At 42.6% G+C, this 23,490-nt stretch overlaps 1 protein-coding gene across 4 annotated transcripts in view; it reads left to right on the forward strand.

Moving 5' to 3' along the window:
* Positions 1–8,835: 8,835 nt before the first annotated feature.
* Positions 8,836–23,490, forward strand: part of LOC121004192 (ATP-dependent translocase ABCB1-like) — a 108,113-nt gene continuing 93,458 nt past the window's right edge. For 3 of the 4 annotated variants that reach the window (XM_040436341.1, XM_040436342.1, XM_040436344.1), the window contains exons 1-2: positions 8,836–8,883; positions 23,325–23,399. In XM_040436341.1, coding sequence (XP_040292275.1) covers positions 23,354–23,399 — 46 coding nt within the window. In that variant the 5' untranslated portion in view covers positions 8,836–8,883; positions 23,325–23,353. Of the gene's footprint in view, positions 8,898–23,324; positions 23,400–23,490 lie in introns of all 4 variants that reach the window. The other variant, XM_040436340.1, reaches the window with a different exon arrangement.

Genomic DNA, 23,490 nt, shown 5'->3' on the forward strand with positions numbered 1-23,490 from the left:
ACCAATTAAGACAGGACCCTTCTTTGACGATCAAACCAGCGGATAAGGGCGGCGCGGTGGTCGTCATGGACACCAGCAGATACGTGAGTGAGATTCAACGTCAGTTGGACGACGGAGATGTTTACTCTGTCCTTCATAATGACCCCAAATTTGGGATAGCCAAACTCATCAGGGAATGTTTGGCGGATGCCATGTTGGCAGGCACTATTGATGATGACTTGTGCACGTTTCTTACTGTAGATCATCCGGTTACGCCGGTTTTATATATACTTCCTAAAGTGCACAAGTCACTTGAGGATCCGCCCGGACGCCCTATTGTGTCCGGGTCGGACTCCATCTTTAGTCGCATCGCCATCTTCCTTGACAAGGTTTTGCATGACTTTGCTACAGGGGCTGAGTCGTATATACAAGATACGACTGATTTCCTGTGCAAGTTGGATAAGATTGATTTTGCTGGTGTCCATGAGGTCCACCTGGCATCCTTTGATGTCACCTCTTTATATACCTCGATTGATCACGATCTAGGTATAGGTGCCATTGAACGTATGCTGGGTTCCTCAACTCACTCCACAGCTGCTAGACAGTTCATTATTGATTTACTACAGATCATTCTAAGACAGAATTATTTCCTGTTCCAGGAAACGTTTTTTCAACAAAAAAGGGGCGTGGCGATGGGATCGAACGTAGCACCCACCTACGCAAACATCTTTATGAGGTGCTTTGAGGAGGATGTCGTCCATGTGTCACACCACCGCAGCCATTTGCTGCGGTGGTGGAGATACATCGACGACATCTTCCTCATATGGACGGGTAGTGTTGCCCAACTCGATGAGTTCCATCTGTTCCTTAACAGTGTCAATAGGGACCTTCAGTTCACCTTGGTCCATTCTGACACTGTGTTACAGTTTTTAGATACTACAGTCATCTACAATCAGGGCAAGTTGTATACACAGTTATACACTAAGCCCACGGATAAAAACACTCTCCTTTGTTACAACAGTGGTCATCCACGTAGCATGCTGAAGTATTTGCCCTTTTCCCAATTCCTTAGGGTCAAACGCATAGTTTCTGAACCTGAACAGGTAGATCTGGCTTTGGATAACATGGCCAGGAAATTTCAAAAACGAGGGTATCCCACCCAACTTCTTGATTCCCATATACACAAGGTTCGTGGCTTAGATAGGACCAGTACTTTGGAGAGGGGGACGTCCGATAGATCTACTTCTCGGATTCCCTTTATCTCCAAGTACACTGAACAGAGTGAGGAAATCAACCGTATTATTAAACGACATTGGGGGATTTTGGGTGGATGTCACAGTGAGATCTTAGAATTTAGATCCCCTCCCCTTTTTTCGTACTGCAGGTCCAGAAATTTGCGTGATCAACTTGTCCGAGCAGATATTGGACCTAGGTCCAAGTCTGTTCAAACCTCTCTAACTGTACATGGTAAGGGTAGTTTTCCCTGTCTTTGCTGTATTGACTGTAAATATATGGGTAAGGGCAGCACTTTTGTCCATCCTATTACTGGTATTACATATCCGATTTCACCTTACTTGCAATTCCAATTACGTTATCTATGTTTTAATTTGTCCATGCAAATTATTATATGTGGGTGAAACGTCGACGGATCTCAAAACGCGGTTGAACAATCATAGATTGTCTATACGCAAAAAAAGAAAGGACCTCCCTGTTGCCAAACACTTTACGGAGTTTCAACACTCCGAAAAAGACCTTAAATGTTGGGCTATTGACCATGTACCCATGCCAAGACGTGGGGGCAACAGGGTGTTGATCCTTAGAAAAAGAGAGCTCTTTTGGATCTACACTCTCAATAGTTTGAGACCTAATGGGCTCAATGTGGATTACAATCCGGGGATATATGCTTAGAGGAGTAGTTTGCCCCACATTGTCATTTATGCGATATTTGTCTTTCTTCTGTTGATACATAGTGTATTATGAACACTATTAAGCCATTTCTTTACTTTCTGTTTTTATTTTCACAGACAAGAATGATGCTGCGGGTTGGAGAAGTGAGACGTACCCGGTGGTTACCGTATTTGTTAATATGCCCTTATTCTGTGATGGTTTTTATTTTATTTATATATTTTTTTAGTTATGCCTGTTACATTTTGCCTCCTATTGTGTGTCCTATACTATATGTGTCCCCATTGGGGAATAGTGGCCTCTATGCGGTATGTCCGCTGCGGTTTCTGCGGCGTGCATTATCTCATTTCATCCATCTGTGAGGTTAGGTGCAGCTTTTCTTAGCTGCAACTTTTCCACTGTCCCCCATGGGTACACATTTAGGTACACGGCACTGTCTCCGTGTTGCGCTATCCTGTCTAACACTAGGTTATGCGCACACACATCGATGAGGCATTTTGTTTTGTTTAGTCTTATTATGGCTGACTAAGTGTTTTTTGTCTTGCTTGTACTCTCGTCACCATATGTGAGGACAATACATTACATTATACCGCTGATGCGGGTTGGTATTTGTGTTCTCCTCTACATGTGGGCATCTGTACCTTTTCCAAGATGGCCGACGAAGCCTTTCCACACTTGTGCGCATGCTCCGGTTACGTCATTTGAGGTAGTCACATCGTGATCTTCAGGCGACTTGGCGCCTGCGCACTGTCTCCAGCCGAACGCCGGACGTGGCGGTACATGACATGTACGGTATGGATAATGGAACCGGGTATGTCGTCGCTTCCCCCACCTTCTGGCATCATTTCTTTTAGTCCCTCCCACTTTATGTGCACCTGATTTTTATTAATTGATCATTATATCTCTATGTGATATTATATTCACTTTATTATGTATTTTGCATACACCAGTGTTGTATTTTGACACTGTTGTATATGTCACTGCTATTTATATATGCTGTTTTTTCTATATATGCACTATCTGCACTTTATGTACACATGTTCACTAATTGATTATATTGTGATGTAATAGGGGTTGGACCATATATACCCCACTTTTACACTGTGTTCATTGCTTGAAAAAGGCTCTTGTATGAGCTAAAACGTTGCCATCCACATGGGTGAATAAACACCACTATCTTTTATCTGGAGTGCTGTCCGTTTTTCATCTCTTATTGACGGGGTAAGCTGCTACATCCCTGGACTTAGCACCCTCTTTGTGTTTTTTCCGGTGCCGCCACTATTTTCCTTTTCCATATATCGCTTGGGTGGCTGAGCGCGGATTACTATATTGTCTGGTGACAAACATTTTACCATGACGGACATTGATTTTCCATGTGGCTCTATGTACTCCCAGGAGGAGACTGATCGCATATTACAGGACATTGGGGGAGATGCTGCTTTTTTAAACACCCCTTCTATCCATGAGCTCAAAAAGAAGTTTGAGTTCCTATCTAAAAAGACGGCTTCATTACGATTGCACATGACCACACTTGGTGAATACTTCAAAATGCAGAGGATTCCACGTGGCATGAGGTCCAACTTGAGACCTAATTTATTTTCTCATAATGCATTGTTTTGCAAAAAATTTGAAATGTTATCTAACAGGTATTCACTGGATTTTATCCTGTTAAATATCCAATACCTGCAACAGGAATTATCCACTATTGCTAACGACACGGCTGAGATTGACCTCACATTACGGACATCCATGTCCACAGAGGAATATTCAGTGTTCAGCGACAATGTGTTGGCTCATGTGGCACGGGCCAAAACTGAATTGGAGGAAGGCAAAAGGTCCAAATGGAATCGTGATTCCGATGACTATAAGAAGGATGCGGTATACACCTGGCAGTCGGACACTACCTATTCCAACTACAAGGATCCAAAGAAAAGGAAAAGAAACACCCCAGCTACTTCTACTCCATCTTCCCTTTTTTTAGGGAACAATGTGGACCCTCAAAGAAAAGACGAGGGCGGACCAGGAGAGGGGGTCGTAGACACCACAGAACCAACCGTACTCAGGAACAACAAGACCAGAGCTCAGACAAACAAATTACAGATGAACAAGAGGAAGTGACCGTCATCAATTTATCCAGTAAGATGCTCACTCCAGCTCAAGTGAGTGTTCTCAATAGAGGACTTTCTTTTTGTCCCATGTCTTCCTCTAACTGGTTTGATTTAGATACAGATTTGTCTGCATTTTTTCGTAGAATCAAATTGAAAGTGTGGTTCAACACTAGGGCACAGATCGCGGCGCCTCAGGCTAGCGAGTTCTCCCTGAGACGCCTCGATCTGTCCATGAAGAGCCATTTCTCTCCCATTGTGAACGAGGCTTCTGTTGATGCATTTATCACTGCTGTTAAATCTGATATATCTGCATATAAGATGAGATGTAGTAACTATGTTTTTAAACATCCTAATCTCTCTAAGTTGGAAATTGAGGCACTTGACCAATTAAGACAGGACCCTTCTTTGACGATCAAACCAGCGGATAAGGGCGGCGCGGTGGTCGTCATGGACACCAGCAGATACGTGAGTGAGATTCAACGTCAGTTGGACGACGGAGATGTTTACTCTGTCCTTCATAATGACCCCAAATTTGGGATAGCCAAACTCATCAGGGAATGTTTGGCGGATGCCATGTTGGCAGGCACTATTGATGATGACTTGTGCACGTTTCTTACTGTAGATCATCCGGTTACGCCGGTTTTATATATACTTCCTAAAGTGCACAAGTCACTTGAGGATCCGCCCGGACGCCCTATTGTGTCCGGGTCGGACTCCATCTTTAGTCGCATCGCCATCTTCCTTGACAAGGTTTTGCATGACTTTGCTACAGGGGCTGAGTCGTATATACAAGATACGACTGATTTCCTGTGCAAGTTGGATAAGATTGATTTTGCTGGTGTCCATGAGGTCCACCTGGCATCCTTTGATGTCACCTCTTTATATACCTCGATTGATCACGATCTAGGTATAGGTGCCATTGAACGTATGCTGGGTTCCTCAACTCACTCCACAGCTGCTAGACAGTTCATTATTGATTTACTACAGATCATTCTAAGACAGAATTATTTCCTGTTCCAGGAAACGTTTTTTCAACAAAAAAGGGGCGTGGCGATGGGATCGAACGTAGCACCCACCTACGCAAACATCTTTATGAGGTGCTTTGAGGAGGATGTCGTCCATGTGTCACACCACCGCAGCCATTTGCTGCGGTGGTGGAGATACATCGACGACATCTTCCTCATATGGACGGGTAGTGTTGCCCAACTCGATGAGTTCCATCTGTTCCTTAACAGTGTCAATAGGGACCTTCAGTTCACCTTGGTCCATTCTGACACTGTGTTACAGTTTTTAGATACTACAGTCATCTACAATCAGGGCAAGTTGTATACACAGTTATACACTAAGCCCACGGATAAAAACACTCTCCTTTGTTACAACAGTGGTCATCCACGTAGCATGCTGAAGTATTTGCCCTTTTCCCAATTCCTTAGGGTCAAACGCATAGTTTCTGAACCTGAACAGGTAGATCTGGCTTTGGATAACATGGCCAGGAAATTTCAAAAACGAGGGTATCCCACCCAACTTCTTGATTCCCATATACACAAGGTTCGTGGCTTAGATAGGACCAGTACTTTGGAGAGGGGGACGTCCGATAGATCTACTTCTCGGATTCCCTTTATCTCCAAGTACACTGAACAGAGTGAGGAAATCAACCGTATTATTAAACGACATTGGGGGATTTTGGGTGGATGTCACAGTGAGATCTTAGAATTTAGATCCCCTCCCCTTTTTTCGTACTGCAGGTCCAGAAATTTGCGTGATCAACTTGTCCGAGCAGATATTGGACCTAGGTCCAAGTCTGTTCAAACCTCTCTAACTGTACATGGTAAGGGTAGTTTTCCCTGTCTTTGCTGTATTGACTGTAAATATATGGGTAAGGGCAGCACTTTTGTCCATCCTATTACTGGTATTACATATCCGATTTCACCTTACTTGCAATTCCAATTACGTTATCTATGTTTTAATTTGTCCATGCAAATTATTATATGTGGGTGAAACGTCGACGGATCTCAAAACGCGGTTGAACAATCATAGATTGTCTATACGCAAAAAAAGAAAGGACCTCCCTGTTGCCAAACACTTTACGGAGTTTCAACACTCCGAAAAAGACCTTAAATGTTGGGCTATTGACCATGTACCCATGCCAAGACGTGGGGGCAACAGGGTGTTGATCCTTAGAAAAAGAGAGCTCTTTTGGATCTACACTCTCAATAGTTTGAGACCTAATGGGCTCAATGTGGATTACAATCCGGGGATATATGCTTAGAGGAGTAGTTTGCCCCACATTGTCATTTATGCGATATTTGTCTTTCTTCTGTTGATACATAGTGTATTATGAACACTATTAAGCCATTTCTTTACTTTCTGTTTTTATTTTCACAGACAAGAATGATGCTGCGGGTTGGAGAAGTGAGACGTACCCGGTGGTTACCGTATTTGTTAATATGCCCTTATTCTGTGATGGTTTTTATTTTATTTATATATTTTTTTAGTTATGCCTGTTACATTTTGCCTCCTATTGTGTGTCCTATACTATATGTGTCCCCATTGGGGAATAGTGGCCTCTATGCGGTATGTCCGCTGCGGTTTCTGCGGCGTGCATTATCTCATTTCATCCATCTGTGAGGTTAGGTGCAGCTTTTCTTAGCTGCAACTTTTCCACTGTCCCCCATGGGTACACATTTAGGTACACGGCACTGTCTCCGTGTTGCGCTATCCTGTCTAACACTAGGTTATGCGCACACACATCGATGAGGCATTTTGTTTTGTTTAGTCTTATTATGGCTGACTAAGTGTTTTTTGTCTTGCTTGTACTCTCGTCACCATATGTGAGGACAATACATTACATTATACCGCTGATGCGGGTTGGTATTTGTGTTCTCCTCTACATGTGGGCATCTGTACCTTTTCCAAGATGGCCGACGAAGCCTTTCCACACTTGTGCGCATGCTCCGGTTACGTCATTTGAGGTAGTCACATCGTGATCTTCAGGCGACTTTGCGCCTGCGCACTGTCTCCAGCCGAACGCCGGACGTGGCGGTACATGACATGTACGGTATGGATAATGGAACCGGGTATGTCGTCGCTTCCCCCACCTTCTGGCATCATTTCTTTTAGTCCCTCCCACTTTATGTGCACCTGATTTTTATTAATTGATCATTATATCTCTATGTGATATTATATTCACTTTATTATGTATTTTGCATACACCAGTGTTGTATTTTGACACTGTTGTATATGTCACTGCTATTTATATATGCTGTTTTTTCTATATATGCACTATCTGCACTTTATGTACACATGTTCACTAATTGATTATATTGTGATGTAATAGGGGTTGGACCATATATACCCCACTTTTACACTGTGTTCATTGCTTGAAAAAGGCTCTTGTATGAGCTGAAACGTTGCCATCCACATGGGTGAATAAACACCACTATCTTTTATCTGGAGTGCTGTCCGTTTTTCATCTCTTATTGACGGGGTAAGCTGCTACATCCCTGGACTTAGCACCCTCTTTGTGTTTTTTCCGGTGCCGCCACTATTTTCCTTTTCTATATATATATATATATATATACACAACTGCATGTGGGTTTGAGCACGTCCGGCTTGTTTAATACCACGCCATTCTTTTCAGTATGTTCTATTAGGGGCCAGCTGTTCCGTTCCTCAAAATACGGAATGCACACGCATGGCGTCTGTATTTTTTTGCGGACTGCAAAATGCATATATGCCAGTGATTGGAAAAGCTAGCAGGGGGAATAGAGAGTTTTACTACTTTTATTATTTTATAACATTCCAAACAGATTAAAATAAACTAATGTAGGCACATGGGGCAGCAGCGGGAACAGTACTGGTAGAAGCTACAGGATGGCAGTGTTAAAGGGGCAACTGGATGGGGGGTTCTTTGCTATAGAGGGTGGGGATGGACTGCAGAAACAGTGAGTCAAGGTCAGAGATGTGACCTAACCTCCTGGGTCCTAATGTAAAATCTGCAACCCCCGTTTAATCTGTGCCATTTATTAATACTGGTGTCTTTTTATGTGGCAGAGGGGGCTGCACACCCCTGACCAAATAGAAAAGGAAAGTGAACAACTGAAATCTGTGGAGACGTCGCCTGTAAGTCACTGCTTCTTTTAAAATGTGTTAGAAAGTAAGGTCACTGTAAAGTGATTCGAAGGTGTGCGTGCGTGTGTGGTGGTGGGGCGCAATTTACCGGCTCTGCCTAGGGCACCAAAATACCCTTTCCAGGCCCTGCCTCATACAAATTTAGTGCTCATGCACACGATGTATGTATTTTGCGGTCTGCAAAACACGGATCCCCCAAAAATACAGAGGATACAATAAATACACTTCTGTGTGCAATCTGTATTTTGCGGAATGGGACAGCTGGCCCCTAATAGAACAGTCCTATCCTTGTCTGTAATGCGGACAATAATAGGACATGTTCGGGTGATTGGCGGCACCTTTACAGGAAGCGATTATTGGGAACGAGCGTTCACGCTAATTGTGCAGTGTAAATCCAGCAATTCTGTATGTAACCAAGTATAACTTCATCCAATCTTTACAGAAAAACTTAGGTGACTTCAGTAATAAAAACGTCTCCTGCATGCCCTCCTCACACCGGCCGTGACTTAGCAGATCTGAAGAATGTAAACTGAAGTGATCTCCTGCAGTTAGTGGTGGTGACTACAAACCACTCCTGGAAGAGGAAGAGGTGAGGCTTGGGATGTGATTTCTTATGCAAGGTGATGGCTTTTCACCTACTATAAAATAAAATTCTCAGCAAACAGGTCAGACCAGTGTACCCTGCTTTATATAAGCAGGGATCCGATGGTGCAGAGGCAGTGTTCAACATAGAGATCACAGGCTGTCACATATCATCATCATCCTCATCATCTGGTAAGAGACTCTTCATATACAATGACCTTTTTGTAATGTCTACATTTGGCGATGTAACCTGGATCTACAGCCTTTATTTAGTCTTGGAGTTAACGGTCAACTTCAACATCTGTAGCTATGGACTGCATGATAATTATAGCATTGCAAGTATCAGACCAGACTAGGATGTAAAAATGAATAAGCGCCTAATGAATGAATGAATAATTAGAATATGGTGCAAAGTTCATTCATTTCAGTAATGCAACTTAAAAGGTGAAACTAACATATGAGATAGACTCATTACATGCAAAGCGAGATATTTCAAGCCTTTATTTGTTATAAATTGGATGATTATGGCTTACAGCTTATGAAAACCCCAAAGTCACAATCTCAGGTCCCCTTTGCTCAGGGGGTATGGATTAATTAGCTGACTGGAGTGTGACACTTTGAGCCTAGAATATGGAACCTTTTCACAATATTCTAATTTTAAGCTGCATTAATGCAATTCCTTTTACTTTGCATTACTGAAATAAATGGACTTTTATTATATTCTAATTTTTTCGAGTTTCACCTGTAGTAATGAATTGCCTAACAAACAGCCAGCATAGAAAGTATTTTTTTTTTGGTGTTTTTTTACACATGTTTATTCCCTAAAAAGTGCTGCGGCCAGATGTTTGCTGAAAGTCAGTAGTGAAATAAAAAAACTGCTATAAATAATAATTGTGGTGCTATTTTAGCCTTTTAGTGCAATTTATTTATTTTTTATATTTTTTTTCCTAGTTACTGCATTATTTCTGGCACTTTTCCCATAAGCTTCCCCATAGGACATAAAAAAAAAGCATGTTAAAAATGTCATGAAAACACCCGAAAAAATTGCTTACAAGAAAGTAATAGATGGAGCTATTGATGTCTCAGGGCTGGGTCTGTCGGATGCAGAAGCTGCATTTCCCAGGTGCATTAGTTTGGCTGTCTCGGTTAAAGCCTCATGCACACGTCCGTGGAACACGGACCGTGACATACCGGCCTGGATTCCTGCTGAGTGCAGGAGTGCATGGCGTCATTGGTTGCTATGACCCCGTGCGCTTCGTGCCGCCGCTGCTGTACAGTAATACTCGTATAGATAATAAACTGCTTTTTATCAATGTACTAAAACCCCCCACATTTAGCTCTGCTACATCAGGAAGTCAATTTAAAGTAAACTTTTCATTAGGTGAACTAAGTTATTGCAATGTGGGGATTCAACTATATGTAATGGTCAGGGGCAGATTGGCCATAGACCTTACAGGGAAACTTCCCGGTGGGCCAATGCCCAGGGGGACCATCTCAGCCGTCCTCACGGGCGGCCAGTGGAATTTTTTGCGGATATATTTTGTGCTGCTGGCCTCAGTATTTTGTGATGGACTGTGGTATTTGGATCTGTTGGGGTGGTATAATGTGCCACAATACGGTATTGCTGGTCTTGCCTTCCATCAATTTGGACCAGACTACAAGATGGGACCACTTTTAGTATTTTTTTCCAGGGCCACTTTAAGCTGCCAGTCCGCCCCTGGTAAGGGTCCTGGTTGGCAGGACTATGCACTAAGCAGGGAGAGCAGTATTTCCCGGGCTGAACACTGCTCTTGTGACATGAACTCACCGCCTTATAAGGGCTCATGTACACAAACGTATTTTTTTTCCGTGTCCGTTCCATCTTTTTTGCAGACCGTATGCGGAACCATTCATTTCAATGGGTCCGCAAAAAAACCCTAAAGTTACTCCGTGTCCATTGCGTTTCCGTATGTCCGTTCGGCAAAAAAATAGAACATGTCCTATTATTGTCCGCATCACTGACAAGGATAGTACTGTTCTATTAGGGGCCAGCTGTTCCGTTCCGCAAAATATGGAGCCCTAATGCTGTAAATTATAGGCTGACCGTGGCTGTACTGAATTGTACTCATGGCATTATGTCAGTACAGTTAAGTAGATCCATGGTTGGACAGGAACCCACAGCGTTATACATCTATATATTTTACTCACTTTACAGTGCTGACATATTCCGCGGCGCTTTATAGACATTAGCATCAGTTGCTGTCCCCAATGGAGCTCGCAATCTAAATTTCCTATTACTACATCTTTAGAGTGTGGGAGGAAATCGGAGTACCTGGAGCAAACCCAGGGAGTACACACAAACTCCGTGCAGATGTTGTCCATGGCCGTGAGTTCATGTCACAACAGCAATGTTCAGCCCAGGAAATACTGCTCTCATAGCGTATTTCAGACTGAATATGCTCATGTCAAGTTGTCCTAACTTCGTCAGACCTGTCCTTCTAAGGGCTCTTTTGGAAGAGCGAGTGTGTGAGCGTGATCCTCCGTTCTGGACCCTGCTCGTCTTGCAGGAGCGCACGGCATTATCATGAATGATAACGCTATGTGCCTCTGCATGACCTTATTGTTACAAGATCATAGTGACCTACAGATGTCAGTATGATTCTGTAGTAGCCGCATGGATGGTGCCCAAATTGCGATCCCCAATGTACGGAACGGCCCGGCCCAGTTTGTGTGCATGAGGGGGCGTGGCTTCTTGCAGCCCGTCAGATTAACTACAATTTACTCCAGAAACTGTTGCAAATGAATGCCGGCGCCAAGCTGTTGTAGATTCGAAAGTCTGGCGCACAGACTGCCTTGGAATGCACCAAATTTATTAAGAAGCCTGTGCCTTTTGGTGCATTCTGTGCTGATGTATTTTATACTAAAAATGGTGTTTGTATCGCCAGTACAGTATTATTATTAGTCTTGAGCGAATCCAGATTAGGATCATCGATCTGAAGTTGATTAGTTCCAAAACTGTCTCCGTACGGCATTTAAAGCTATTGCCTATGTGGAGCCAAACTTCGTTTCAGCCGAAGTCTCGAATGAATTCAGTATTTATTTTTGCATCTTTAAAAACATTTAAAGGCTCGGTACCAAACCCGACTTCGGATTCCTAATTCTAAATGTTTTTAAAGATGCACAGATTAATACTGAATTCATTCACCGAAGTCTCGCGCGACTTCGGCTTAAAGGAATTTTGCCTCCATGGAGTCAGAACATTTTAATGCTGTACAGAGGCAGCATTAAAATGAAAGTTTTTGATCGAATCAAATTTGGATCGATGATCCGAAGCTCGATTTGCTCAACACTAATTATTATATCTCCCCAACTATGTAAATAACTTGTTTTACGCACAACGTGCAAAATTTGCATGTGTACAGTCCTAATTACTGTAATTTATGATCCAGGACACGATATATGGCGTGTTGCATAAACACAGCAATGTTCCAAAACATCGTTACTAGGAGTCATAATAAAATATATACCAGGAGGGAAATAATTGGTCAGATTAGTGATATAACTGTTGTTTATTTGCCTTATAAAACCAAGACGCAACACGAAGTGCAATTCATGTAAAAAAAAAAAAAGAGGCAAATGACAAAATGAGGGGAGGGACATTTGTTATGGCGCACTCTATGACTGTGTAATAAGTTGCGACTTTACACAGAAAAGTGAGTGTGACTTAGGGCTCATTTACACGGCTGTTGCCCAGCCGTGCCCAGAGGAGGAGCACACTCACTCTTTTAAAGGGGTTGTCTCATCTCGCCGTTACTAAGGCAAGATGAGACACAATTCCGACCACCTGCCCGAGAAACAGCAGAGCGCCGGAGCGTAGAACAACAAGCTATGCTGTTTCTATGTTAGGGAGACAGCATACAGTAGCTTGTTGGGCTATGCTATTTCCATAGCGCTCTTGCACGGCAATGAGAGCTACTGGAACAGCAGAGCGCCGGAGCGTAGAACAACAAGCTATGCTGTTTCTATGTTAGGGAGACAGCATACAGTAGCTTGTTGGGCTATGCTATTTCCATAGCGCTCTTGCACGGCAATGAGAGCTACTGGAACAGCAGAGCGCCGGAGCGTTCTGCTGTTTCTTGGCTGGGAGGTGGTGAGGCGAGATGATACAACCCCTTTAAAGGGAACCTGTCACCGGGATTTTGGGTATAGAGCTGAGGACATGGGTTGCTAGATCACCGCTAGCACATCCGCAATATCCAGTCCCCATAGCTCTGTGTGCTTTTATTGTGTAAAAAAAACGATTTGATACATATGCAAATTAACATAAGAGTCATATCTTACTTGTGTGACCAGAGAAGAGTCATATTTTCAAGCTCTGACTCATCTCAGGATAATTTGCATATGTATCAAATAGGTTTTTATACATAATAAAAGCACACAGAGCTATGGGGACTGGGTATTGCGGATGTGCTAGCGGCCATCTAGCAACCCATGTCCTCAGCTCTATACCCAAAATCCTGGTGACGGGTTCCCTTAAAGGTACCGTTTACACCATGAGTGATATAGAAATATAGCGGCTCTACCTCTTTGGTCACTGGACTGTGGTGCACCGCTAGTGGACTACCCCACATCCAATAATAAAATAATGTATGAATAGCAAATGAACTAGCCGGCACTCAGTGGCTGTTCATAATACCACCTACATCGTAAAAGGAATCCAATATCTCTGCCAGAGTGTGAATATTGATCAATTGCTTTTGGATGAAGCTGGCTTTATTACATATTATGCACTGGGATTTATGAATGAGATCGAACGGTTTGACTAGTATTCACTTTATTAATATATTTTTATATATTTTTTAATAATCATGTACATTGATTTACAACAATCAGGGACATTGATTTTTCTCATCCCAGTCATGTATACAGATTTATGACTATTGGACTCCAACAACTTCACTATCATGATCATTGACTAGGGGGTATAAAAGAAATACTAATATAATTTTGGGACATTTGCTTTGGGAGGGATATTTCCTGCTTTTATTGATCTATGTATTAGTGGTATCGATACTACATTTTGTCGGCTATTGGATTGGATGAATTCCTGACCCTCTCAGTTCAACTGCTTACACTGAGCAGGACAGGAAAACCACCATATCCAGCTATTTATGTGTGATACAGCGGAGGCATTTTGTTATATTTGATATATACGGCATCCTTTCAACTGCTAATGGTATAATAGTTGCAGAGATAATTACCAACCTATTGCCTCTGGTGAGGTGTACTAGATATTAGCTAATTACTGGTTCCTCTATGATATATATTTTATGGTTTATATTTTATTGTAAGGCCTCTTTCACACTTGCGTTGTCCGGATCCGTCGTGTACTCCATTTGCCGGAAGTGCCCGCCGGATCTGGAACACCGCAAGTGAACTGAAAGCATTTGAAGACGGATCCGTCTTCAAAATGCGTTCAGTGTTACTATGGCACCCAGGATGCTATTAAAGTCCTGGTTGCCATAGTAGTAGTGGGGAGCGGGGGAGCAGTATACTTGCCGTCCGTGCGGCTCCCGTGGTGACTCTGAAGCGCCCCGGGAGCCGCACGGACGGTAAGTATACTGCTCCCCTGCTCCCCACTACACTTTACCATGGCAAACAGGACTTTAGCGTCCTGGCAGCCATGGTAACCATTCAGAAAAAGCTAAACGTCGGATCCGGTAATGCGCCGAAACGACGTTTAGCTTAAGGCCGGATTAGGATTAATGCCTTTCAATGGGCATTAATTCCGGATCCGGCCTTGCGGCAAGTGTTCAGGATTTTTGACCGTAGCAAAAAGCGCAGCATGCTGCGGTATTTTCTCTGGCCAAAAAACGTTCTGGTCCGGAACTGAAGACATCCTGATGCATCCTGAACGGATTTCTCTCCATTCAGAATGCATGGGGATAATCCTGATCAGGATTCTTCCGGCATAGAGCCCCGACGACAGAACTCTATGCCGGAACACAACAACGCAAGTGTGAAAGAGCCCTAATAAACAATTGTTTTTTATACAGTTCCCGGTGACTGAGTGCCTGCTAGTTCATTTGCTATTCTTGCCTTCCATACCATGTTTCAATATGTAAAAATCAAAAAGTATGTTAAACAAAGCAATCAAACATATGGTACATTAATCGCTTGACAATAACAATACATTACAACGGTATGTGTGTTTGCATAAGGTGGAAAAAACATTTTGTATGTGAATTATACATAACATACATAGGAAAAGAATAAATGCACCTGCATGGAAATGTCTGCTAAATGTCATTGGCTTTTGATATGTTTTCTGCTTTGTTAGGCTTAATATCTATACGAGGATATCCCCCTCTAAATGCATAGCTCTTAAGATTACGGCCACATGATCGGGTTTCCTGATGCAGTTTTGGAAGTCAAAATCAGGACGGGATCATAAAAGGAGAGAAAGTGTAAAGGACACTTTAATTCACTTCTGATTTTGGCTTCTGTGACGGTATCATCTGTGTCACCGTCTAGTATTCCCTTCCCATGTAATAGCACAGCCAAATAATCCACAGAGCAATAAATCGCTATTATCGCCGGTATCGCCAGTATCGCCCTATAAGTCCATACATGAGCCAAAGCTGAATGCTGGAAAACGTTTACTGGAAGCACACAGGCACTCAAACATACAATTTCTTTTATCCCCTGCTCCCATGCAAGGGAGACACCCACAAATAACATACATTAACCCATAACACAAAGGTTACAACCCACATAACATCCTCCCCTCTGCCTGTGATATAATTATGGTACACAATGGTTAAAAAAAATAAAATAAAATCACAGAAATGGTTAGATTAGAAATGTTGTAGGAGTATATATATATTGTTTCACTGAATTATTATCCTACTAAAACGTAACTTTTATAATATTCAATTTTAAAATAAGTCCCACATATACAATATTAATAGACTGCGTATGATGCATCAGGCTGTAATAAATTGTATATACAGATACATGTACGAGGTACTAGATGCTGGATGAGGATGCTGTTGGGTTACGTCTTATTTTTGTAACTCACGGTTTGTTGCATACAAGATAAATGGTCCTTCTTTCCGAATATCCAGGCATGTAGATGGCTCTCTGCGATCCCCAGAGGTGGCTTGGTATGCTGGAAGGTAATGTCAATGCTTGTTAGGTACCACACACTCTGGGTCCTGGGACACTAGAGGAGGAGAGGTATCCCTACACAGCTAGTGTGGCCCTGCCTGAAAGCGGAGAGGTCTCCCACCTAATTGCGGGAGAATCACCCCAGAAGGAGCGACCCCACTTATCGGTGGCTCTCCCTATTCTTCTCACCCTACAGAGGAGTCCTCCAGTATCAACAGCTAGATGTCGTTTTCTCTTTTAGGTCCCAAAGAGGTCCCTAAAAGAGAAAACGACATCTAGCTGTTGATACTGGAGGACTCCTCTGTAGGGTGAGAAGAATAGGGAGAGCCACCGATAAGTGGGGTCGCTCCTTCTGGGGTGATTCTCCCGCAATTAGGTGGGAGACCTCTCCGCTTTCAGGCAGGGCCACACTAGCTGTGCAGGGATACCTCTCCTCCTCTAGTGTCCCAGGACCCAGAGTGTGTGGTACCTAACAACAAGCATTGACATTACCTTCCAGCATACCAAGCCACCTCTGGGGATCGCAGAGAGCCATCTACATGCCTGGATATTCAGAAAGAAGGACCATTTATCTTGTATGCAACAAACCGTGAGTTACAAAAATAAGACTTAACCCAACAGCATCCTCATCCAGCATCTAGTACCTCGTACATGTATCTGTATATACAATTTTTATTACAGCCTGATGCATCATATGCAGTCTATTAATATTGTATATGTGGGACTTATTTTAAAATTGAATATTATAAAAGTTACGTTTTAGTAGGATAATAATTCAGTGAAACTACACAATGGTTAACATAATTATCCCAGGCAGGACAATACACAATGTCCTCTGTCCTGGAGACAACCGAGGTGTAATTCCATTATCTCTCAGGACAAAGGGAGACAATAGGACAGACATCACTTACTCAAATACACAATGTCCCACCCTTTACAATACACATAGACATTTAACACATCCCAAAATGGCACGAATTAGACCAGGAATTCAAAAGTTAGTAAAAGTCTCTTTGGCCTGGCTGTACTCATGGGTTTTCTGTCCAAAACCGGTTCTACACAGTCTTTTGTCCTGGAGACAATTGAGAAGTGATCCACTTATCTCCCAAGGACAGGGGCAAGACTCCATTAGCCACATGGTAGCAAAAGACAGCAAAATACATGAACTTATATAACTATGCAGCTATTGCATAAAACCGGTGCATTCAACATGCGACCGTAATCACATGGTAAGAGGATGGCAAGTAGTCCTCTCCAAGTACTCGTGGCAAACTCAAAAGAGGGGAGTTTGTCACAGCTTCCAAAGCTGCATTGTGTGGCCGTAGCCTAAAGAAGTTTTGTACATATAGAGCCTACCCTGATTTTTATTTATTTTTTCTGTTGGATTCATACTGAATTTTATGCATTCATATTAAATTGGAGGCATACTGAGGTACAGTAGAGGGCTCATCGTGGATCCGTTATACAGTGATTTGCATGTGTTCTATGGTTACGACCATACAATCGGGTTTCTTGATGTAGCCAAAATCAGGAGTGGAGCATAAAATAAAGTAAAAAGGACAGATACAACCTTTTTTTTAAAAATTCACTGCTAGTCTTGGCTTTAAATACTGCAAAAACGGCATCAACTCTGCTACAAAATTTAAAACTTCCCATGCACCCCTTTGTGTTACACCCTTAATGGTCCTGGAAGCTGGGATACCAGGTGTCAAAGGGCAAATCTACTGTAGTTCACACATGTTTGTCACAGATTTTGCTGCAAATTTGTAACGGATTGCACCCTATAAATTGTAAAGGCTGAAGTCCAATATTTAAAATTCACATTGAAGATCAATATACGCTGAAGATTTTTTCAAGTCTTTGCTAAAATCTCATCCACCTTACTCCTTTTTGTAATATGCTGTGCATTTTCCAATGAAAATTCCTTGGTGGAAAATTTGTAGAGTCTCGAACACGTGTGAACATACCCTTATTTCTCAAAAAGATATCATCAATGCAGAAGAAACCCAAATCTCAGATATTGTCATTTCATGGGTGCCCCTACATTGTGCCATTGAGCCCTGAATAGAAAGACAGTAACTGCGCACAATTTTGCGGCAAGTTCAATTGAAGCACTGAGACATATAATGTATGAGCAAACCTGGGGTACGGCCACACATTCAGGTTTCTTGATGTTTTTGTAAGCCAAAACAAGGAGTAGATCATAAAAGGAAAGAAAGTACAAAGGACAGATACTACTTTGTTTTGGCACTGTACTACTTAGGGTAGGTTCACATGAAAAATTCTGGTGGAGGTTTTAAGGCAGATTTTCCTGCTGGTTTTTCAGGCAAAACCAGAAGTGGGATTGAAAGGAATCGGAAATATAAAGGACAGACTTTTACTTCTCTGTCCTGCTGGATGTACATCTGGCTTTGGCTGAAAACCTGCAGGAAAATCTGCCTCAAAACCTCCTCCAAAAAACTCCCGTTAGGGATTCTTCATATAATTTATTGCAAATAGCTGACGGGTAAGCCAACACGCTTGCATACAAGAGTGAGATGTAGGAGAATTTACACAGCATATGCTGCATTTTTTAATGGAATTTTGTTAACAGTTTTCATCACTTATTATAGGTCAAAAACATTGCAGTACATTAATGTTTAAAGGGGGTTGTCTCGCTTCAGCAAATGGCGTTTATCATGTAGAGAAAGTTAATACAAGGCACTTACTAATGTAATGGGATTCTCCATATTGTTCATTTATGAAAAACGGCAGTCAATGTAATACACGTATATACCGCTCTGACCAGTGGGGCGGAGGGACCTTGAAGAAAAGGGCTCCTGTGTTTATTACAACTATGACCCACAAAGATGAGAATGCATTTAGCCTTGCAACATGTTGAGATTATGACTGGGGTAAAGAATTTAAAGCACAGTCTAATTTTCATTAATGAGTGACACAATAATTAAAGAACAGAACACTGCGTTACCACATTCTCGCTGCAGGGAATTCAGATTCCACATGGACTCATTCTTGTTTCTTGTAGGAGCTGCATTTAGTTTTTAAGAAGAACCTGTCACCAGTGCAAGCTACAGGCGGCATGTTATAGATCAGGAGGAGCTGAGCCAGCATATATAGTTTTATGGAAAATATTCAGTAAATATACCACGGAGCGAATATTGTACAGGTTCTCGTGCATGCGAGCGAAAATGAACAAAAATCGTGTGATGTAATAAGTATGAACGGTCAAAGACGAACGACAAATCGCTAGTTTCTCATCCATTGTGATCTTTCAGCATGATAAAAAATCCTCCTCCTCGTTAATAGATCTGTTCGATGGAGTCGCCTACTCGCTAACGATCTCATACAGGCCTTCTGACTAAGCATCTGTCCCCCATCTTTACATGTAATAACAAGAAAAGATTTGAAAGCGGACTAGTAACGACCGCAAGTTCGAACGATTGTGTGTATAATAAGCAAAATTTTCATCGTTAACAATTTGCTATATCGTCTATCGTTTTTCATAGTGAACTATAACAAGCAATCATTAGAGTGCTATTCTCATAGACCCCAATGCACTAGCATTAGAGTCTATGAGAAAATTGCTAGTTTCCTATGGAGCTTTATTACAGGCAAGTGTTTCATAGGAAATACTATGCAGCAGCCTCCTGTCATTCCCAGAGACAGGGGCTGCTGCACACAAGCTCCGGCTCCTCCGATCGCCGGTGTTTCATGCGCTCAGATACCGTGGGCAGGATTGACCATGGCATCTGAGGGGTTAAATGTCCGCGATCTGCATTACCACCGGTTGCGGACATTAGCCACTGGTGTCTGTAATAAGAAACAGCAGGCCACCCGCGGCTATGGCCATCTTTAAAGACCCGGCCAGCACCGTATTATTACGGCGCTGGTTGGGAAAAGGTTGAGGTGGCATTACACATACAAATAATCGTCAAGATTTTTGGGAAGAACTGTTTCAGCGAACACTTCTTCCCGACAATCTGCCTATCTAAATGTGCCGCGGATCACCTGATGAACAAGCGAAACTCTTGTTTATCGGTGATCCTGTCGTTCATGCAGGCACCACCGATCGTTGTTTCTGGGCAGTAGATCATGCCACCCAAACAGCGATCGGCTGCCCTGAAACAGTGATTCTGTATGGGGACGAGGGATGGCAATAGCGATCCCTCCTCCTCGTACTGTGAAAGAGATCACTGTGTAGTGCCCTTTACTGAACAAGCAGCCGAATGTCGGGAAGGAACTCTTCCTTCCCAACAATTGGCTGTTACATCAGTATGTCTAAACCCGCCTTTAGGGCTCTTGCACACGCCCGTGTGTCCCCCGTGGCCGTATTGCGGCCCACATACAAGCGGGTGCACAATTCACGGGAATGGATCTTCAAATCCGGAGATGCGGTATGGAACGGAAGCACTACAGAGTGTTCCGTTCCGTGCTTCCTTTCCGCAAAAAGATAGAACTTGTCCTATCTTTTTGCGGAACGGACAGATCGCGGACCCCATTCAAGTAAATTAGGTTGTGATCTGCATGCGGCTGGCCCGCGGTCGGTGCCTGTACATTGCGGACCGTGCATTAAGGCAAGAGGCCTTACACCGGAAATGCTATCAATTACTGATAATACCTCCCCTGTGAAGAATTAAGTCAGAAAGGGGAGAGATAGAAATGTGTAAAATTACTGAATTTTTACTGAATCTTTTCCCATAAAACTACACATAAATTTGCTCATCTCCTCCTGCTCTGTAACATGCTGCCTGCAGTTTCCTCTGCATTTTGAGCTGACTCTTTACATGGGTTTTCAAGTATTTGGAAAATGTATCCTCTTTTGTAATACAAGATAGTGATACTTCTACATAGCAATTAATGTAAGTGTAGTAGAGTAATAGAAAAAAAACTGACCCAACAATTAGGACATACATGCTGCACACTCTGAGTAACTGCATCATTAATTGAAAAGGACGTGCTAAAAATAATAGCAGTGAGTAGGTAAAGGGGTTGTCCAAGAATAGAAAAACATGACCGCTTTCTTCCAGAAACAGTGCCACACCTGTCCATGGGTTGCGTCTGGTATTGCAGCCCAGCTCTATTGCAGTGAATAGGGCTAAGCTGTAATACCGCACACAACCTGTGGACAGGTTTGGCACTGTTCCTGGAATAAAGACAGCAGTGTTTTTCTCACTGGACAATCACTTAAAATTGGTTCATTCATACTGTGAAATAACAGGTGTTAATTTGGGCCCTTATTAGAGGTAGGAGGGGGGGAAATGTTCACTTGCTGGTTGAAGTATATTTGCTTCTGAAATACTGGGGAAAATGGGCCGTTGCACACTTTGTTCTGATACTCATGAAAAGTGTATTGGAGAGGGAAAAACATATAGCGAAGTGCAGCAAATTACAGGCTGCTCAGCAAAAAAAGCCTTGTACTGGCAACCAAAATCTGAAAGATCTGACAAACTTTTGTTTGAATTGATTGAAAAATAGCCAATGATCACCTCCAGAAAGATGAAAGAAGATCTGAATTTACCAGTGAGTACAGCTACAATCAGAAGATTAAGTGAAGCCAAGTTACCAGCAAAAACTTCCCACAAGGTCCTGTTGTTGAAAAAAGACATGTCCTGAATAGGTTAAAATTTGTCAAGTAACACATTGACTGTCCCAAAGAGAAATGGCACGAGATTTTGTGGACTGATGAAAGCAAAATTGCTCTTTTTGTGTCTAGTGGCCGTAGACAGTATATCAGACGACCCCGAGCACTGAATTCAAGCCACAGTACACCGTGAAGACGGTAAAGCATGGTGATACCAAAATCATGATATGGCGATGTTTCTCATACCATGTTTTGGGCCTCTTTATTGCATACAAGGGATCATGTATCAGTTTGAATATATCAAAATACTTGATAAGATCATGCTGCCTTATGACAAAGAAGATATACCCTTGAAATTGAAGTTTGAACAATGAACCAAAACATACCAGTAAGGGTCCATTCACACGTCCGTGTGTGTTTTGTGGATCTGCAAAACACGGACATCGGCGATGTGCGTTCCGCATTTTGCGGACCGCACATCGCCGGCATTCTCATAGAAAATGCCTTTTCTTGTCCGCAATTGCGGACAAGAATAGGACATGTTCTATTTTTTTCGGGATCGGAATTGCGGACCCAGAAGTGCGGATCCGTGATTCCGGATCCGGGCAGCACATTGTGCTGCCCCATAGAAATGAATGGTTCCGCAGTTTTTTGCGGAACGAAATTGCGGACGTGTGAATGGACCCTTAGGAAACCTCTCGAGGTCAGTGGAGTGGCCACCCTAATCCCCTGACCAAAATCTCATCGAAAACTTATGGGGTATGGTTTATGTGGCAAAACTCAAAAACGTAGAATACCTGTGGAATGAAGTCCAATAGTCCTGGACTGGGATACTTTTTCATAGGTGCCAGAAGTTGGTTGACTCCCCCATGTTAATAAGTCCCCCAATCAGACCTCCATGTGAATGACCCCTATTCAGACCTCAGATCAGAGCTCAATAAGTCCCCCTATCAGACCTCAGATCAGACCTCCATGTGAATGACCACTATTCCCACCTCAGATTAGAGCTCAATAAGTCCCTCATAAGTCCCTCTATCAGACCTCAGATCAGACCTTCATGTGACTGACCCCCCATGCTCAGATTAGATGGGGGAAAAAAAAAATCAACTTACCTCTTCTGATCCAAACACTTCCGCCGCTCCTCACATCCAGCGCTCTTCTTCCTGCCGCAGTCACAGCACAGCAAGCGGCCGAGGACCAGGAAGTAGTGAGTACAGAGCCTGGGGAGAGCTGCAGTCACCCACCTCCCGGTCCTCCTGTACTAATGGGCGCTCATTGGTGTTCACCCCACTTGGGATGGAAAAGAGTGTGTCTTATAGGGTGAAAAATACAGTGTGTGTGTGTGTGTGTGTGTGTGTGTGTATGTATGTATGTATGTATATATATATATATATATATATATATATATAACACAGGATCCACTATTCACAACAGGTGATTTCACAGCTTATCTTCTCCCTACTGACCTTGTTAGAGGGCATGTCATGAAAATTCTCCCATAGAAGTCAATGAGCTCCCCTCAAGTCAATTATGTCTATGGTGGCTGCAGTAAACCATATGTCCAACTGCTTGGGCAAGACGGCCACCCCCATAATCATGTTCCAAAAATCGAATTAAAAAAAATTTAAAAATAGAAAAAATAAAATACAGGTGACACATTCCCTTTAAGGACAATGCTATTGTCAGTGTGTTCCTAATTATAAGATGCTGCTATGTGTCTGCACTACATACAATAAATAATGTATATTTGGGGATGGGCTGTGTGTTGACTGTATCTGTTTGCTCACAGCTTCTTGACCTGGGCTACGGTTTCTTTGCATACAAGGTAGAATGACGTGATGCCTACACCTATTTCTTGTAACATAATTTCTGTAATGTTATTGCCCAACAGGTCTGAAGTCCTTAATTTTACATCAAAATGAAAGAAGATATGGATTTAAAGAAAAAAGACAAATACATCATCGGTAAGTTTAAATAATGAGAACCTTTCTTTTTTCATTTGCTTTCTAAATGAAGGCACAGCTTATAGGTCACAGTATTAATTAAGATGGCGCT

Source organism: Bufo bufo, chromosome 6, assembly GCF_905171765.1.
Source record: "Bufo bufo chromosome 6, aBufBuf1.1, whole genome shotgun sequence".
NCBI lineage: Eukaryota > Metazoa > Chordata > Amphibia > Anura > Bufonidae > Bufo > Bufo bufo.